The sequence below is a fragment of the Alexandromys fortis genome, unplaced genomic scaffold (genome assembly GCF_014885135.2).
Source record: "Alexandromys fortis isolate MF-2015 unplaced genomic scaffold, M_Fortis_MF-2015_v1.1 scaffold_323, whole genome shotgun sequence".
Taxonomy (NCBI): Eukaryota; Metazoa; Chordata; class Mammalia; order Rodentia; family Cricetidae; genus Alexandromys; species Alexandromys fortis.
Window position 1 is genome coordinate 408,999 of NW_026068278.1, and position 19,469 is coordinate 428,467.

General features: G+C 36.7%; 1 gene segment (V, D, J or C); it reads right to left on the bottom strand.

Annotated features, from left to right (window-relative positions):
* Nucleotides 1-1,520: 1,520 nt before the first annotated feature.
* LOC126494690 (immunoglobulin heavy variable 3-72-like) lies at nucleotides 1,521-2,189 on the bottom strand. The segment is given in 2 exon segments: nucleotides 1,521-1,936; nucleotides 2,055-2,189. Coding segments are annotated over 2 exon segments (462 nt in total).
* Nucleotides 2,190-19,469: the final 17,280 nt, after the last annotated feature.

Genomic DNA, 19,469 nt, shown 5'->3' on the forward strand with positions numbered 1-19,469 from the left:
AAAAAAAAACAACTTATGGTTCAGTCCTCGAGGAAACATACACAACAAAGAGAACCCTATGTGAGAAATGCATGGATCTACATAGGAAGGAGAAAAAGACCTTATCTCCTGAGTAAATTGGGAGTATGTGTGTCATTGGAAAGGGTAGATGGGAAGGGGGTGAAGGAAGTAGAGTAGAGAAAAATATATAGCTCAATAGAAACAATAAAAAAGTTATGTATGTTGGAAGATAACATATAAAGTAAACTCAGGATACAGAGATGGCACAGGAGCTAAGAGCACTGGCTGCTTTTCCATAAGCCTTGAGTTCAATTTCCAGCAACCACGTGATTGCTCACAGCCATCTATAATGAGATCTGGTACCCTTTTCTGGCCTGCAGGCAGAACATTTTACATTAAAAAAAAAAAAGTAGGTACAATGGTTTGCTATAATCTATTTAGAACCATTCCAGACCAAGGTAAAAGGTCTATTAAATTTTACAAAGCTCAAATTCAACAGTTGCCTTAAACTGCCAAAAAAGCAAAAGCAAAGCCATTTGGAAAATATAAAATTATCCTTGGTCTTCTTTGACTAATCCTGAAAATATCTCTCACTGGTCACTAAACTCATTCTCCTTTGAATAAACAAATTGGGAAGGAATTATTAGTTGTATTTAATTCCTAAGGTAAGGGCTATAAGCTAATGACATTTTTTTTTTTTTTTGATTTTCGAGACAGGGTTTCTCCGTAGCTTTTGGTTCCTGTCCTGGAACTAGATCTTGTAGACCAGGCTGGCTTCGAACTCACAGAGATCCGCCTGCTCTGTCTCGAAGTGCTGGGATTAAAGGCGTGCGCCACCACCGCCCAGCTGACATAATTTAAAAGTAGTGTGGAAATAAGAAATTTTCATAATGAATAGTAAGTCTTTGAATTATGTAAGAACTGTGGAAGAATTCTATGTTTTGCTAATGTCTCTGTAAAATCTTCATCATAAATGGAACTATAGAATTATTTTAGTCAACTTAGTAGTACTTAGTATAACGCAAATGGACTTTTATCAAAAGTTAGGAAATTCTCTTGTAAAATAGCCCAAATTTTACAAAAAATAACCATTCTTACATTTTCTTTAAAGGAATAGCTTTATATCATACAAACAAATATCAAATATGAAAATTACATTCCTGTAATAATTTTTAAGTCTCAAAGTGTCAGTTTTGATTAAAACTGTAATGTGTTTTTCAAAGAAACCCCAAAGTGTCATCTACTGTATGTTTATAATATTACAATGTTGCATAACAAGTTTCAAAGAAATATGTCAAAATGCAATGCATACATGCAAATAAAATATGACTGTTTTAACATTTTCGATTCTTGTCTCCTTAAATTTGCTATTGGCAAAGAGAAACTTATACCCTCTTTACAGTTTCTCATAGCTCAGACATTCTGTAAAGTTGCCACTTTTCAATGTAGAGACTTCTGTGGTTGATACAGCACTAAAAATCCTAGATGATTTTCCTGAGAAATTAGTGTATGGAGCAATATTACATCCTGTCTGTTTCTCTGGCCTTGTACACCCACTCTTGCTCCAGAGCAATCTTGCATGAAGGTTTGTGTATGGGCTCACACTTAAGTTCCCTCACTGTGCCTCTTGTACAGTAGTAAGTAGCAGTGTCCTCAGCTCTCAGACTGTTCATTTGAAGGTAGAGGGTGTTTTTGGAATCGTCTCTGGAGATGGTGAACCGGCCCTTCACAGATGCACTGTACTCTGTTGTGTAACTATTAGCTTTGTTTCTAATTAAGGCAACCCACTCCAGTCCCTTTCCTGGAGCCTGGCGGACCCACTGCATATAATAATTACTGAAGGTGAATCCAGAGGCAACACAGGAGAGTTTCAGGGAACCATCAGTCTTCACCAAGCCTCCTCCAGACTCCACCAGCTGCACCTCACACTGGATACCTTCAATAATAGAGAATTCCAGTGAGGAAAATGTAACATACACACACCATCCCTCTTACTAATTTCCACCTCTTACTCATGCTCCCACAACTTAGCGTATCTTCTTCCCATAAATTACCTTTTAAAAGATTTACAAGGAATATGCATTTTAGCCACAATTTCATGGTGAGCGGTCTGTGTTCAGTGTTGATCTCTGAATGGGAAGAAAGGAAAACTCAGTACTGGGCTCCCCTGCAAGAGTGACAGAGTCAGGACTGGGCTGGTTTTCACAAGGAGAGGGAAGCACAATTTGCATTTCTTCCTTCCTGCTATGTAATCAGCTCTAGGATAGAAACAATATAGGGTGCAGTTTTCAGTTCAGAACACAAAAATAACTAGATGAGTTAGGTATCAATACCAGTATTTCAATATTGTATTTTATCTAATGTGGATATGTTAACTCTTTAAATTTTATGATTTAACCATGTCCAAAACTCTGTTTGATTCACAGATATAAAATATTATTTTGAATATTTTTAAAGAATTGATATAAAGCTGAATTAATGTTGAATAGAATTATTAAAATCAAGAACCATTGTTAAAATCTTACTTCAGTTGTGTAGAATGCACAAATTCCTAGACTTGATTCTCCTTTCTGACAAATATACATTGAAGAAATATGACTGCTCTCCAGAATTAACCTTTGATATGTGTGACAAAGCATATTGAAATCCAATTTTACGCTTGTTTGACTATTTTAACATTTTGGTGGTATGTATTTAGCATGCTTAGGAATTAATTCACCTTTAATTTTAAGATCCTTTAAGAGGCAAAGTTTCCACATCTGGGACAATCAACAAGTCTCCTGCCTGGACTCTAAGCCACACATAGATGTGCTTCATTTATCTTCACTCCTTGTAGATACGACATCCTATGATGTTTGATCAATAAGTCACAGAATGAGAAATCTCACTCAGTAGCAATCATCTGCCAGAAGTTTCCACCCAGGGGAACGGCCTCAGGAACATTTCTTCAACCATGATGAAATAATGACTACCATCATTTTCTGTAGGTTATGTGCAACAAACCACTGTTCCTCTGAAATCAAAAGTCAAATGGTCATATAAACATCAGGAATGTTAGCAATCCTTCTCCTCCTATGGCTCTTAAATTCTTTCCATTCCCTCTTCTATAATTTTTTAAGACTTTGGATGGAAAGTTTATAAAGCTGACTTATGTATCTACTGAGGTTATGGAAACCTCAGTACCTTCATAGTGAGCAATAACTCTCCATACTTAGTGGTGGATGAAGATAAACTTTTTAATAGTAGTACATGCCTCATTCTGGCTAATGCACAGAAGAGATCCAGCCTCTCAGAGAGGAACGTTTACCAGTGTACATAGACTTTTGGCGCTACACTCCACCCATGCTACCATCCTCATGTGTCTTTGTTTGTTTGTTTGTTTGTTTTTGAGACAGGGTTTCTTTGTAGCTTTGGTGCCTGTCCTGGAACTAGCTCTTGTAGACCAGGCTGGCCTCGAACTCTCAGAGATCTGCCTGCCTCTGCCTCCCGGGTGCTGGGATTAAAGGCGTGCGCCACCACTGCCCTGCCTCATGTGTCTTTCAGATCCCAGGTTTCACTTTGATCAATATAAACAAAGAAAAAAAGCCTGCAAGTCTAGCCACCTGGGGAAACTGGTATTCAGCAGATATATTTCAAGAATCATTTCTTAAGTATACCCATGATGGTTTTATCTAATAATCATTACCTACGGTCACATTGCCCACCTAGAACTATTCTGAAAGGAACTTAATGCAGGTATAATCTGCCCTAGCATACAAATATGTTTTATAGTAACATTATCTTTAATTTGGGAAAGAGCCCAATGGATTCTTATAAATCAAAATTGTCTCTATTTTTTTTTTTTGTGGGAATGGAGTCACATTAGAAGTCAGTCTTTAAAAACAGACATTTACAGATGTGGTTTCCCAGCAATGCTAAACATCAATTATGCTACAAACTTTTCTGATAATCCAGGCCATTAAACTATTTATCTTATAGTCAGATTAGTGGCAGTTTTTCTTTAGCTATATACTACTTTGTATAGCTTATTTTTAAGTACGTTGATAGCAAATCCTTCATATCATAAATTTTACTGTTTGAAGTTTCTCCTGCATCACTGCTGGGTGCTCAGACTGACATATTCTCATTATGTGCATGAGTTATGAGTTAATCAGTAACTAATTCATGGAAAGAAGAACTGAATCATTTTTGTTAACAATTTGCTGCTTGGCATGAGGCCTGCCCTTAGGTGTGGTATGTGTACCACAGAGGCTGTATTTGAAGAATTAATGTTTCCTTTAGTGGTTGTAATGTGAACACAGCTTCTTCATTAAGAGTGGGGTCTTGTGTTATATTTTTTTTTTCTTAGGACTGGGTCCTCACATAGCTTGTTCCTCTGCCAGCCTTGTTCATTCTGTTACATTCTCTGTGAGTTCAAATGTATGTCAGTCCTGTTGAGTCTGGAAAGTAGCACAATTTTTGTGGTGATTTCATTCCCCCAGAAACTCTCATAATCTTTCTCAACACCTACCACACTGATCCTTATGTCCAGGTGTGAGGGATTTGATGAAGACCCCCCATTTAGAACTGAGAAATAGACAGCCGAGGAATGTTAAAAACTAAATAAAATATCGATAACACCTCTTTCAAGTTTTAAGTTACTTCATGGAAGATGAGATGGATAGATGTCAAAACCCAGAATATAGAGAGCAGTGCCATAAAATGCTGTTTTTTGGTGTGATAAGGCCATCACAACCATGAACATCAAGAGATTTTGAGCACCATGCCTAGGCAGTTGGATCTGGGTTGCATAAAATAGCTTACTCAGCATGACCTGGGATCAAGCCAGTCAGCAACTCTTATTCTAGTAGCTATCACCACAGAAATTATATGAATGTTACTCATAGCTATGATTTGTACAAATGGCACTTTACTTTCATCTGAAAACATTTTAATACAAATATCTATAAATAACAAATCTAGGGATAAGTGTCCTGTCTGTTGTACTGAGATCCTCTGAGACCCTACAAACCATTAAACACAGCATGGCCTTAATTCCTGTGTGATTGAAGCAGGAATGTCTGCAGGTCTCATCAAGGAGAGCAAAGATTCCCACATATCTAGTCTTTTAATATTATAAATGAGGAAACTTCTGACTATTAATATTGAACATGGAGTTAATAATGGATGGGTAAAGTGAATTAAATAGTTTTCCTACTTGTTCACAATATTCATGCATGAAAGTATGAACAATTTAATCAAACATTTTATGTGCTAAAACAAATCATTGTTCAATGAAAATCACAACTTTCTATTTATAATGAGGTGATAAAAGGAAAACAAGTAATTATTTTTTCATTTGCTCTAAAGATAGAGTTAATTTGGGGTCTCTTGAATAGAGAGTCATAGGTCAACGATTTTGTGAAGCATGGGTCAGTTTCAGAAAAGTAATATCAGGTAAAAGATCAACATGGCTCACAGAGAACTGAGAACAGAGATGTATTGTCCCTTGCTTAGCACGAGACACCCCTGCCATTCTCACCAAAGTGGCATGTTGTGGTGGAACAAAATATGGTGATAACTTATTCCACAGGATATTTTGATTTAGCAGAAATATTCCCAAATTAACCAGATTCTTTTACAGTTATTAATAGTATATGAGAAGAAACAGAGATACCATTCCTCAGTCCCCTTAAATCTATAACTTGGACTCAGCTGGATTTAAGGTAAGAACCTTACATCTATGTTTAGAACAAAGGTCAGAAGTTTTTTCTATATTAAAAAATAAAACCACCAATATGACGATAAACATACTTGATTAAGTAATGCAATCATGTGAAAAAGACAAATACAAAAAGGTCATGTCTGTTTCTGTCTCTAAGTGAAAGTAGAAATATTAGGGACCTATAAAAGTTATTTATCTGATTTAGTGTGGCATCGCTTCTTTTATGATTCTTCTAATCCTAAACACTGTCCTGTAGGAATATCACTGAGGCTTTTGCTGAATGTCATGAAGAAATAGCCTCACAAATACCATGGAATTTCATAAGCATATGAATCTCAACAGTGCCATTTCAGCAATTAGAGGTGATTTTCTGCATTTAGTTTCTGTTAGATTGTGTGGTATATATTTTTAAATTGCAAAACAACACAGCTATATTTTCACAGAAATACAGACTAGGCATGCAGAGTGATTTTTTTTTTTTTTGCTATCATGAGATGAAGTGACAGCCAAGACCTCAGAACCAGCACACAATTATGTCTGCATCTGTCCCTGCTATATCTCTGTTCTCAATGTGAGTTCTTTATTCCCTGCTGGTTTTGAGCACTCCTATATGAAAGTTTGTATCAGGGTTCCTATCTTACTGAAGCCCTGCATTGTGCCTCTGACACAGTAATTAATGGAAGTTTCAGATCCTAAACTACTCATTTGCTGGTAGATGTTGCATTTGAAATCATATTTTGAGATGGTGAATCTGCCATTCATAAACTTTACATATTACACTGGATAATGCTAACATTTTGTTACAATTTGAGGAACCCACTCTGGCCTCTTCCTAGTATCCTGGAGAAGCCAGTCCATACAGGAGTCACTGATGTGAATCCAGAAACTGAAAATTAGACTTCTAGGCTGCACCAAGCCTGTCCTGAACTCCAGTAGCTGCACCTCACACTGGACACCTGAAAACAGCAAACTCTGTCATTAAACTGTCATAAATGTGTATTGTTACCCTCACTCACATCCATTCACACATTGAGTATCTGTCCTTACCTATAGATTACCTTTTAAAAGAGCAACTAGGAAGCTGGGTGGTGGTGGCACAGGCCTTTAATCCCAAAACTGGGGAGGCAGAGGCAGGCAGATCTCTGAGTCACCCTGGTATAAAAGAGCTAGTTCCAGGACAGCCACCAAAGCTACAGAGAAAGCTTGTATCAAAAAAAAGGCAACTAGCCAAACTTATATTAGCCTCAACTCCATGTCAGATGTGCTAATGTTCAATGATGAACACTTTATCACTTTATGGAAGGACTTGTGAGTGCAGAGCTAAGTGTATCTGTCAGAGCTGAAGATTTAGAGTTGGTTTTATTGCACAAGAGAGAACATTATTTGTCTATCTCCCGGATATATCATGAGTTCAGGAGTAGGCACCTGGGGGAAACAATTAATAGGGCAGATATCTGAGATGAAGTAGAGATCAAGGTGATATTTATAGCATCAAATTATTACTTATTGTGCTGGGGATATAGCACAGTTGGTAGAAAAATTGTGAGCATGCCTGAAACCCTGTTTTCATTCCCAGGACAGAGGTAGAGCAGTGAATTGTATGTTTGAGTTATGCTTCGATGATATGAAACTCTGTATCAAAACATAAATAGAAGGGATGAAAAAAGACATGTTTAGTATAAGATTATAGTTATATAAATAAAAGTTTTCAGTCTTACTCTATTATGCTTTTTACACTTAAACTTATCTATGGTCTTGGTAGAATTTATTAAATAAATTCATAGGATATTATACATTGAAAAACTAAAATATATTAATTTTAGGGGAATTTTATAGTTTACAGTGAATAATTAATAGATACATAAAATTGAATAAGGCAAATGTGGCTGAAATCATAGCTCAGCAGTACAGTATACCATGCATAATGCTCAAAGTTTTATTGCAGAAAATAAAAAGATCTTCATTACATGAAAATAAATACTGAGATTATTCTTTGGTCAAAATAAAAACAGATTCTAGAGTTTTCTTTAAACTTTAGCTTTTTCAGAGCTGACCACCCATGAATCAATGCAACATGCTCCACATAAAATCTCCATCAACTCTTTTTTGACCTCCTTAAGAAAGCAATTTCTCTCCATGCCGTACCCTTCTGCCTTGGAGCTCCTCGAGAATTTACTTTTGTCTCACCACCAGCCAAGCTTTATTTTTCCTCACAGAAATAATTCACTTTGCCCTTATATACTTGCTTTCCCTGCACCATCAGGTAGTCCATCTCTTTCCATTCTCACAAGCCACTGTCTTTCTGTGACCCCTCACTCCCTTCCCTATCTGTCATTCCCAACATCATCAACAGGCTTTTTCATGCTCCTGCTTTTCTGAACTGCTAAGTAGACATTGTTTTTACTCACTAATACTTTTCCGACTTCCCCAAGTTCTTACCTCTAAGTGAAAAAAAAAAAAAAAAAAAAAACTACCTGACTTCTCTAGAATTCTCTTGTTTCTAATTATATTTGGAACTTCCCATTCATTAAGGTGACTTGTCTCCCCTCAACATCTCAAAGACCCTGTGCCTTTTGTCACTCATCATGACACATGAAGGGGTAGGGCAATCAGACATGAAGAAACCACAAGTTGTCAAGGTACAAGAGGACAATCAATTGGTCTTCTGGTCTTTGGATAGTATCTGTTTATGTAAACAGTAGTCCTGGATGTCAATTCCTCATAATAAAGCAATATCTCAAACCTCTCATGACTTATTCCTTTTCAGAACATTAAACCCACCTACACTGAAAGAATAAACATAAATTGAACACGAAGAATGACTTAAACATTTGAAATAGATAAGCCTCTAAATAAATGATGTAATGACATCTGATTCTACTGAAATTCAAGACATCAATGGAAATTACTTTGAAAATGTTTACTCTGAAAAGCTGGATAAAACAGAGCCAATATAGAACTTCTGAATTCATATCATTATCAAATTAAGATCCGAAGGTACAACCAATGTAGACAGACCCATTTTCACCAAAATTTCTTCTGTTATTAAAAGTTTCATCTTAAAGAAAATAACATAAATATCCAAGATCACAAGCCCTTCCCAGTCTAAAGGTAGTTATCTCATAGTAATCAACAATGAAGTTTACATGAGTGATTTTCCAGGAAAACTTTTTCCAAGCTATTATTATAACTATGCTCCAGCAACAAAAAGAGGATATGTGCACACCAAGACTAGAATATTATTTTCACCATCTTCATCAATAACAACAAAATGAGACTGATTAGAATGAAATTAAGAAGAAATCTAAGTTATAAACAGATTAAAATAAGGTTAAGAATTGCTGAATACAAAACTAAACTAATTATGAAAATGAAAACATTAATAATTAAAAAAAAACTGTAGAAGGACACAACAATAGAATGGACCATGACAAAAAAACTGTGAATCAAGACTGGAATGTAATGTCAAGTTATTGAGTCACTCAGTGAAGGCCAATTAGAAAATATGCAAGTATATATGAGTAGAGTATGGGAATTCATTGGGACAGCAAGAAGAGATGCAAGCATTCTTTGGATTAATGGAGTTTGACGAGACAAAAAGTATGATGGCAAAGGCATAAACATTATTTTCAATACAAACATAGAGAAAATGTCCTAATTATATAGAAAAAGATGCCTGTCTAGGCTAAAATGGACTACAGGTAGGACACCAACCTGGAACAGGAAAGAAACTCCCCATGATATACAGCTAGAATATTAAAACCACAAAATAAGGAAAGGGTATTGAAAATTACAGGAGAGGTCAACTCAGTTAAAAGGCAGGTTTATCAAAATAATACCTAAATATTTGACAGAAACACTTATGCCAGGAAGACCTGAAAAAATGTACACCATGTTTTAAAGAGCACAAATCTCAGTCCACACATGTCTATATAATAAAAGCATATGCCAAAATTAAATGAAAAAGAAAAGTAAAATGGTTTCAATAAAAAGTTATAATCACTAACTAAGCTTCTCAGAGATTAATGAAATATTTAGTTTGAAGAGACTCAAAACACAGTCATAGGGAATAAGTAAATTATTACAGAATTCTTAATCCTGAGTTCCAACTAAATACCAAAACAACAAATGACAGGAAATATCTACTGCTTCCAGTAATAGCTGTTAGTACTGATGGTCTCAGGGTCATGATAAAATGATTTATACAAAAGATTGGATTAGAAAATAGGAACATTCTTGTTGCTGCCTCTGAGAAACAGATCCCATTATCATGCCACACAACCTTAAGTTAAGGCTATAAAAAGGGACTCCAAGCAAAATGAACTAAGAAGAAAACAAACTAGCTATTCAAGTATGTGATATAAATATTACTAAACCAAGCCAGTTAGAAGAGGTTACTTTTTTTTTCATACACATTAAAGAAAGTTTTCAACAAAAGAGTAATACAATATAAATATATACGCAGCAAAATGTTCACCAATTTTTTCAAAAAAGACATCCTATTCATTCTAAAAGCATAGATTATTACCAATGTTGTTACTGTAGGCAGATGACATGTAACTTAAAGTTGTCTATCAAGAATTATGCCAAAATACTGAAGAAAGTTGTCCAGTGTGCTGGCTAGTTTTAATTTCAACTTGAAACAGGCTAGAATCATTTTGAAAGAGTAAAACTCAACTGAGAAAATAGTCTAACCATACTGTGGCTCACAAGGACCGAGGCACTGAATCCTAGAGTTCACTCTTCAGCAGGAGACACACCTGTGAGCATCCGCAAAGTGACTCAAGATGGTGTAACAGAACATGGTAAGTCCTTTGTCTACAGAATATTAATATTTTGACTTAGCAGATAGATTCTTCAGTTAGTTATGTATTTTTAATTTTTTTTAGATTCTATGAAAAGAATCAGAAGAATCAGGGAAACTGAGACAGACTATTTACCAAAGACTCTCTTCAAATTCCCACAGTAGTGACAGCCTAAGTCTCAGCCAAGTTTGATATGTCTCCTGTCAATATTGAGAACAAAGGTCAGAGTTTGGTCTAGATGCACAAACTATAGTAGTATTGATGATGGTGATGATGATGAAAGGTATATATTAAGTACCAGAAAACGGATCAGGTTTGTTAATGAGGTACAAAATTCTCTCAAAAAGCAGAAATATTTAGGACACTTTAAAGTGATCAGGTCACACAGTGTGCCTACTCGTACCACCCCCAATCCTAAAAACTGCTCTGATCAGAATATGCCCTGAATCTCGTGAGATATAAGCCTCACCAATACTTCTAACCTTCACTAGCACTTGATCCAAGTCACCTCAAAAGTCATATCAGAGGCAGAAGTAATGTTTAACATTTAGTTCATTTAGACCTTGATTGTATGTTTGAGTGTGTGTGTACATGTGTTTCTGTGTGTATGCTAACTGAGAAAAAGCCAAGCTCTATTTTTGCAGACCATCCAGATCACAAAACAAGTGCAAAGACTATTGTGAGAATTAGAGTACCAGCTGAGACTGAGCCACCAGAAAAAAAACAATGAATTGCATCTGCACCTGTTGCTATAATGTGCTTGTTTTCCATTTGCACTCTGCACCCTCTGCTGGTTCTGAGCACTCCTGAAGGAAGTGATGTGTCAGGGTTCATACTGAAGTCTTTTTACTGTGTCCTTAATACTGTAATAAACAGCTGTTTCATCCAATCTTAAGCTGTTCATTTGCAGATAGACGTTGTCTTTATAATCATCTCTTGATGTGGTAAATCTAACTTTCACACACTCTGAATAGTGTATTTCAAAATTATTAGATTTCCCTCTAATGCATCATTCCCTGTGAGCTCCATGGAGACCAATTCTTGGTGGACATAAGAGGTGAGACAAAAGTGGCCCTGGGACCTCGGACCCCCAACTTCCTCAAACCTCCATGTAAATAAAAGGCCAGAATCCCCCTCCCCAGGTGCCTCCAGCAATCATGGCAGCCTGCAGGAAACTGGTCTGTTGGGCAGCCATATACCCCAATCCCAATGCATCTTTCCCTGTGAGCTCCATGGAAACCAATTTTTGTAGACATAAGAGTTGAAGGAAGAGATGGGAAGGTGCCAATGCAAGAATTCCTCTAATGTCCTATAAAATAACATGGTACCACCAGAACCCAGTAGTCACACAGCAGGAAGACTTCATCATCCTAACCCAGAAAACATAGAAAAAAAAACTTTAAATGATACTTAATGAAAATGATGGAGATCTTTAAAGAGGAAATGAAAAACTCTCTTAAAGAAATGTAGTAGATGCTTTCTTTCTTCCATTGTATAATTTTAGTTCATTTGTCGAAAATCAGGTGTTCATAGGAAAGAAAGCATCTTTAACAAATGGTACTGGCATAACTGAATGCCAACCTGTAGAAGAATGAAAATACATCCGTATTTATCACTATGTACAAAACTCAAGTCCAAATGTATTAAAGACCTCAATATCAATCTCAACACACTAAGTGTGATAGAATAAAGTGGGAAGTAAGCTGCAACACATGGGCACAGGAGACCACTTCCTATGTATAACCCCAGCATCACAGATATTAAGAGCAACAAAAAATAAAAAGGACTTCCTAAACTGAGAAGCTTCTGTAAAGCAAAAGACACTGTCATTAAGACAAAAAGGCAACCTACTGAATGGGAGAAGATCTTAAACAACCTGGCATCAGACAAAGGCCTGATCTCCAAAATATATAAAGAACTCAAGAAACTAGACATTAAAATTTTGAATAACCCAATTAAAAAATGGGGTGTTGAACTGAAAAGAGAATTCTCAACAGAAGAAGTTCAAATGGCCAAAAGACAATTAAGATCATGTTCAACTTCCTTAGCAATCAGGAAAATGCAAATCAAAACAACTTTGAGATACCATCTTACACCTGTTAAAATGGCCAAAATCAAAAACAACAGTGATAACCTATGCTGGAGAAGATTTGGATTAAGGGGAACACTCATACATTTCTGGTGGGAATGCAAAATTGTACAACCACTTTGGAAATCAGTGTGACAGTTTCCCAGGAAATTGTAAGTCAACCTACCTCAGGATCCAGCAATTCTACTCTTGGGACTATACCCAAGAGATGCCCAATCATACAAAAAAAGCATTTGTTCATCTTTGTTCATAGCAGCACTATTTGCAATAGCCAGATCCTAGAAAGAACCTAGGTGCTCCTCAATGGAAGAATGGATAAAGAAAGTGTGGAATATATACACATTAGATTACTACTCAGCGGGGAAAAAAACATTGACATCTTGAATTTTGCATGTGAATGAATGGAAATAGTAAACACTATACTGCGTGAGGTAACCCAGACCCAAAAAGATGAATATGGTATGTACTCACTCATTAGTGCATACTAGCCATAAACAAAGGTCATTGAGCCTATAGTTCATGATCCAAGAAAAGCTAAATAATAAGGTCAACCCAAAGAAAAAATAAATATATATCCTTCTAGAAATTGGAAGCAGAAAAGATCGTAGGGCAGAAGTTTGGAGCATGGGGGTGGGGGTGGCATGAAGGGTAGGAGAGAGGGGGAGAGAGAAGAGAGAAGGGGAGGATTGGGGAGAGCCTGGGGGAACAGGATGGGTGAGATAGAGGAAGGGAGATATGGGAGCAGGGAAGAAGGTATCTTATTTACAGGAGCCATTTTAGGGTTGTCAAAAGAATCAGTTCTAGAGGGTTTCCCACGGGGATGTCACCAATTAGGTCCTAGGGTAGTAGAGGAGAGGGTGCCTGAACTAGCCTTGTCCCATAGCCACACTAATGAATATCTTGAATATCACCATAGAATAGAAACTTCATCCGGCGATAGCTGGAGATAGACAGAGACCGACATTGGAGCACTGGACTGAGCTCCCAAGGTTCAGTTGAAGAGCAGAAAGAGACCATGAGAAAGGAAGTCAGGACCAGGAGAGGTTGGCCCACCCACTGAGACCTTGTGACTGATCTAAAGGGAGATCACCAAGGCCAGCTGGACTGGGACTGAAAAGCATGTGATCAAACAAGACTCTCTGAATGTGGTTGATGATGGAGGCTGACTGAGAAGCCAATGATATTTGCACTAAGATTTGTTTCTACTGCATGTACTGGCTTTTTGGGATCCTAGTCTGTTTGGATGCATACCTTCCTAGGCCTGCACAGAAGGTGGAGGGCCTTGGACTTCCCACAGGGCAGGGTACTCTGCTCTGTCTTAGGACTGGAGGGGTAGGGGGAGCACGAGGGGTAGGGGGAGTGAGAGGGAAATGGGAGGAGAAAAGGAGGTGGAAATTTTAGATGGTATTATTTATAAAGCATAAAATAAAATAAAATGTTTGAAAAAAAAGAAATGGAGTAGAAGACAAACAAAAAGCTGGAAGAAATTAATAAACCCCTCAAGAACCCCCCCTCAAAAAAAGATATCAAACAGGTAAAGGAAACAGTTCAAGATCTGAAGATTGAAATAGAGGTAATAAAGAAAACACAAACCATGGGAAATCTGGAAATGGAAAATCTGAGTAAAGGAAGAGGAACTACAGAGACAAGTATAAACAACAGAATACAAGAGTTAGAAGAATCAATCTCAGGTTTTGACAATTCTATTGAGGAAATAGACTCATTGGTCAAAGAAAACAATAAATCCAACAATTCCTGATACAAAACATTCAGGAAATTTGGGACACTATGAAAAGACCAAACCTGAGAATATTAGGGGTAGAAGATGGAGAAGAGTTCCAGCTCAAAGGCACAGAAAATATATTCAACAAATTTATAGAAGAAAGCTTTTCCAACCTAAAGTAGGATATATCTATGAAGGAACAAGAAGCTTACAGAACACCAAATAGACTGGATCAAAAAAAATAAACAAAACAAAACAAGTCCCCTCCATGCATAATAATCAAAACACTAAACATACAGAATAAAAAAAAAATTAAGATCTAGAAAAGAAAAAGTTCAAGTAATATATAAAGGAAAACCTCTCAGAATTACACCTGACTTCTCTATGGAAAACATGAAAGCCAGAATGTCCTGTACAAATTGCTACAAATACTAAGAGACCATGGATGCAAGCCCAGACTCTTGTGCCCAGCAAAGCTTTCATTCACCATTGATGGAGAAAACAAGATATTCAATGACAAAAATATTTTTAAAAAATACATACCCACAAACCCAGCCTAACAGAAAGTACTAGAAGGAAAATGACAACCGTAGGAAGTTAACTACACCCACAATCATACAGTCATCTGATAACCACACACCAGCATAACCCAAAGAAAAGAAACACACAAACACTACTATTGAAAGATAACCGGAGCTAACAACCACTGGTCATTAATATCACTTAATATCAATGATCTCATTTGACCTATAAAAAGACATAGGCTAAGAGAATGGATATGTAAAGAGGATCCAGCATTTTGATGTTTACAGTAAACACACCTCAACTTGAAAGACAGACACTACCTCAGAGTAAAGTGTTGGTAAAGGTTTTCCAATCAAACGGACCTAAAAAACAAGCAGGTGTGGCGATTCTAATATCTAACAACATTGATTTCAAACTAAAATCAATCAAGAGAGATGGAGAAGGACATTTTATACTTATGACAGGAACAATTCATCAGGATGAAGTCTCAATCCTAAATACCTACACCGGTAATATAAAAGCACTCACAAATGTAAAAGAAACATTACTGAAACTTGAATCACACATCAAACCACACACACTAAGAGTAGGAGATTTCAACACTCCTTTCTCAACAATGTACACTTCAACTAGCAGAAATTTAACAGAGAAATAAGAGAACTAACAGATGTAATGAATCAAATGAAATTAACAGACATCTATAGAACATTCCACCCAAACAAAAAGAATTTATACCTTCTTCTCAGCACCTCATGGAACATTTTCTAAAAGTGATCACATTCTCAGTAACAAAGCAAACACTCACAGATACAAAAAAAAAATAAAGTAATCCATTGTGTCTTATCATATCACCATGGAGGTAAGCTAGAATTCAACAGCAATTCTATTCCCAGAAAGCCTACAAAATCATGGAAACTGAACAATCAACAACTGAACCACTCCTGGGTCAAGGAAGAAATAAAGAAAGAAATTAAAGTCTTCCTTGAATTCAGTGAAAATGAAGGCACAAGATATTCAAGCCTATGGGACACTATGAAAGCAGTACTAAGAGGAAAGTTCATAGCACTATGAGCCCACATAAGGAAAATGGAGAAAGCTCACATCAATGACTGAATGCTCTAGAAAAAAAAAAGAAGCAGATTCACCCAAAAGGAGAAGAAGACAGGAAATAATTAAGTTGAGGTCTGAAATAAACAAAATAGAAACACAGAAAACAATCCAAAGAATCAATGAAATAAAGAGCTGTTCCTTTGAGAAAAACAACAATATTAACAAACCCTTATCCAAACTAATCAAAAGGCAGAGGTATAACATCCAAATAAACAAAATCAGAAATGAAAAGGGGATATAACAAAGGACACTGAGGGAATTCAGAGGATTATTAGATCCTACTACAAAAATCTGTACTCCATAAAACTGGAAAATATAAAATAAAGGGACAATTTTTAGATAGATACCACCGACCAAAATTAAACCAAGACCAAGTGAGCAATTTAAATAGACCTATAAGCCATGAGGAGATAGAAGCTGCCATCAAAAACCTCCCAACCAAAAAAAGCCCAGTGCCTGATGGTTTTAGTCCTGAATTCTACCAGAACGTTACAGGAGAGCTAATACCTATACTCCTCAAAGGGTTCCACATAATAGAAACAGATGGTTCACTGCCAAACTCTTTTTATGAAGCTACAGTTATGCTGATATAAAAACCACACAAAGACTCAACCAAGAAAATGAATTACAGGCCAATCTCACTCATGAGCATGGGAGCAAAAATTCTCAATAAAATTCTGGCAAAATGAATTCAAGAACACATCAAAAAATCATCCATTATTGTTGAAATAGGAGCAGCGGCGGGGCTGCGTCCCCAACACCCCGGCCGCTTGCTAGCTCATGCCCAAAATAACAACACACAAACTGTATTCAGTTAAAGACTGCTTGTCCCATGAACTCTAGCCCTTACAGGCTAATTCTCGCACCTGGACTAGCCCATTTCTAATGATGTGTGTAAGCACCCCAAGGTGCGCTTACCGGGAAGATTCTAGCCTAAGTCCATCGTGGGTTGGAGCTGCCTGGGAGAGCAGAGCATGGCGTCTCTGCTCCAGAGAGCAGAGCTGTCAGGTCCCTCTGGAAGCAGAGCAGAGTCTGACCTCACTTCCTCTTCCACCCAGAATTCTATTCTGTTTACTCCTCCCACCAATGCTTTAACCTATGAGGCCAAGCAGTGTGTTTATTACTTAACCAATGAAATCAACAGATTGATATATGACACTCCCACATCACATTATGGTCACTTAGGCTTCATACCAGAGATGCAGGGCTGATTCAACATAAAAAAAATCAATCAATGTAATCCACCATATAAATAAACTGAAAGAAAAATCCTTATAATCATTTAATTGCATACAGAAATAGCATTTGACAAAATTTAACATATCTTCATGATAAAGGTCTTGGAGAGATTATGGATACAAGAACCATATCTATATATAATTAAAGCACTATACAGGAAGCTGACAGCTAACATCAAATTAAATGGAAAGCAACTCAAAGCCATTCCACTAAAATCAGGAACAAGACAAGACTGTCCACTCTCTCCACATCTCTTCAACATAGTTCTTAAAAGTTTTAGCAATAGCAATAAGACAACATAAGGAGATCAAGCAAATTCAAATTGGAAAGGAAGTAGTTAAACTTTGGTTCTTTGCAGATTATATGATAGTGTATATAAGTGACCCCAAACACCCTACCAGAGAACTCCTACAGCTAATAAATGCCTTCAGTGAAGTGGCAGGATACAAGATCAACTCAAAAAAATCAGTAGCCCTTCTATACACAAAGGATAACGAAGCAGAGAGGGAAATCAGAGAAACATCACCTTTCACAATAGCCACAAAAGACATAAAGCATCTTGGGGTAACACTAAAAAAGGATGTGGAAGACCTATTTGACAAGAAATTTATGTCTTTGAGGAAAGAAATTGAAGAAGATACCAGAAAATGAAAAGATCTCCCATAATCTTGGATAGGAAGGATCAACATAGTAAAAAATGCCAATCTTACCAAAAGCAATCTATAGATTCAATGCAATCCCCATCAATATCTCAACGCAGTTCTTCAAAGTCCTTGAAAGAATGATACTCAACTTCATATGGAAAAACAGGAAACCCAGGATAGCCAAAACAGTCCTGCTGGAACTGCTGGAGGCATTACCATCCCTGACTTTAAGCTCTATTACAGAGGTACAGTAATGAAAACAGCTTGGTATTGGCATAAAAACAGAGATGTTGACCAATGGAATCGAACTGAAGACCCGGATATTAATTCACACACCTTTGAGCACCTGATTTTTGACAAGGAAGCAAAATAGATACAATGGAAAACAGAAAAATCTTCAACAAATGGTGCTGGCATAACTGGATGTTCAATCTATAGAAGAATGAATAAATTCTTGCCATGCACAAAGTTCAACTCCCAATGGATTAAAGACTTCAATATAATTTTGACCACACTGAACCTGATAGAAGTGAAAGTGGGAAGTACCCTACAACAGATGGGCACAGGCGATCACTTCCTAGGTATAACCCCAGTAGCACATACAACCCCACAACAAACAAAGGTCTGATCTCCAAAATATATAAAGAACTCAAGAAACTAGACTTTAAAATGCTAATTAACCCAATTAAAAAATGGGGCACTGATCTGAACAGAGAATTCTCAACAGAAGAAGTTCAATGGCCAAAAGACACTTAAGGTCATGCTCAACCTCCTTAGTGATCAGGGAAATGCAAATCAAAACAACTTTGAGATATCCTCATAGTATACCACTTTTTAATTGGGTTATTTCAAATTTTAATGTCTAACTTCATGAGTTCTTTAAATATTTTGGAGATCAGTCATTTGCGAGGTTGGTGAAGATCTCCCAGTCAGTGGGTTGCCTTTTTTTTTTTTTTTGAGACAGGGTTTCTCTGTGGTTTTGGAGCCTGTCCTGGAACTAGCTCTTGTAGACCAGGCTGGTCTCGAACTCAGAGATCCGCCTGCCTCTGCCTCCCGAGTGCTGGGATTAAAGGCATGCGCCACCACCACCCGGCAGTGGGTTGCCTTTTTGTCTTGTTGACCGTGTCCTTTTCTTTACAGAAGTTTCTCAGTTTCAGTAGGTCCCATTTATTCAATGAGGCCCTTAATGTCTGTGCTGCTGTGGTTATACCTAGAAAGTGATTGCCTGTGCCCATCTGTTGTAGGGTACTTCCCACTTTCTCTTCTATCAGGTTCAGTGTGTTCAGATTGATATTGAGGTCTTTGATCCATTTGGACTTGAGTTTTGTGCATGGTGATAGATATGGGTCTATTTTCATTCTTCAACAGGTTGACATTCAAAAAAATAGAAAAAAAATAAATGCATACATAGTAGTAGAATAAGAAATGCCAATAATTAATTGAGGCATTATTTATTTATAATAACCAAGATAAGGAAACAGCTTCAGTGAACACTTAGCATAAATACATAAATAAAATGTGTATATACAAAAATAAAAAAAAAGTGGTGTACTGCACTAAGTGAATTCTTATCAGAAGAATTTTTTTTTCATTTTATTTTATTTTATTTTTTTCTTTTTCTTTTTTTTTT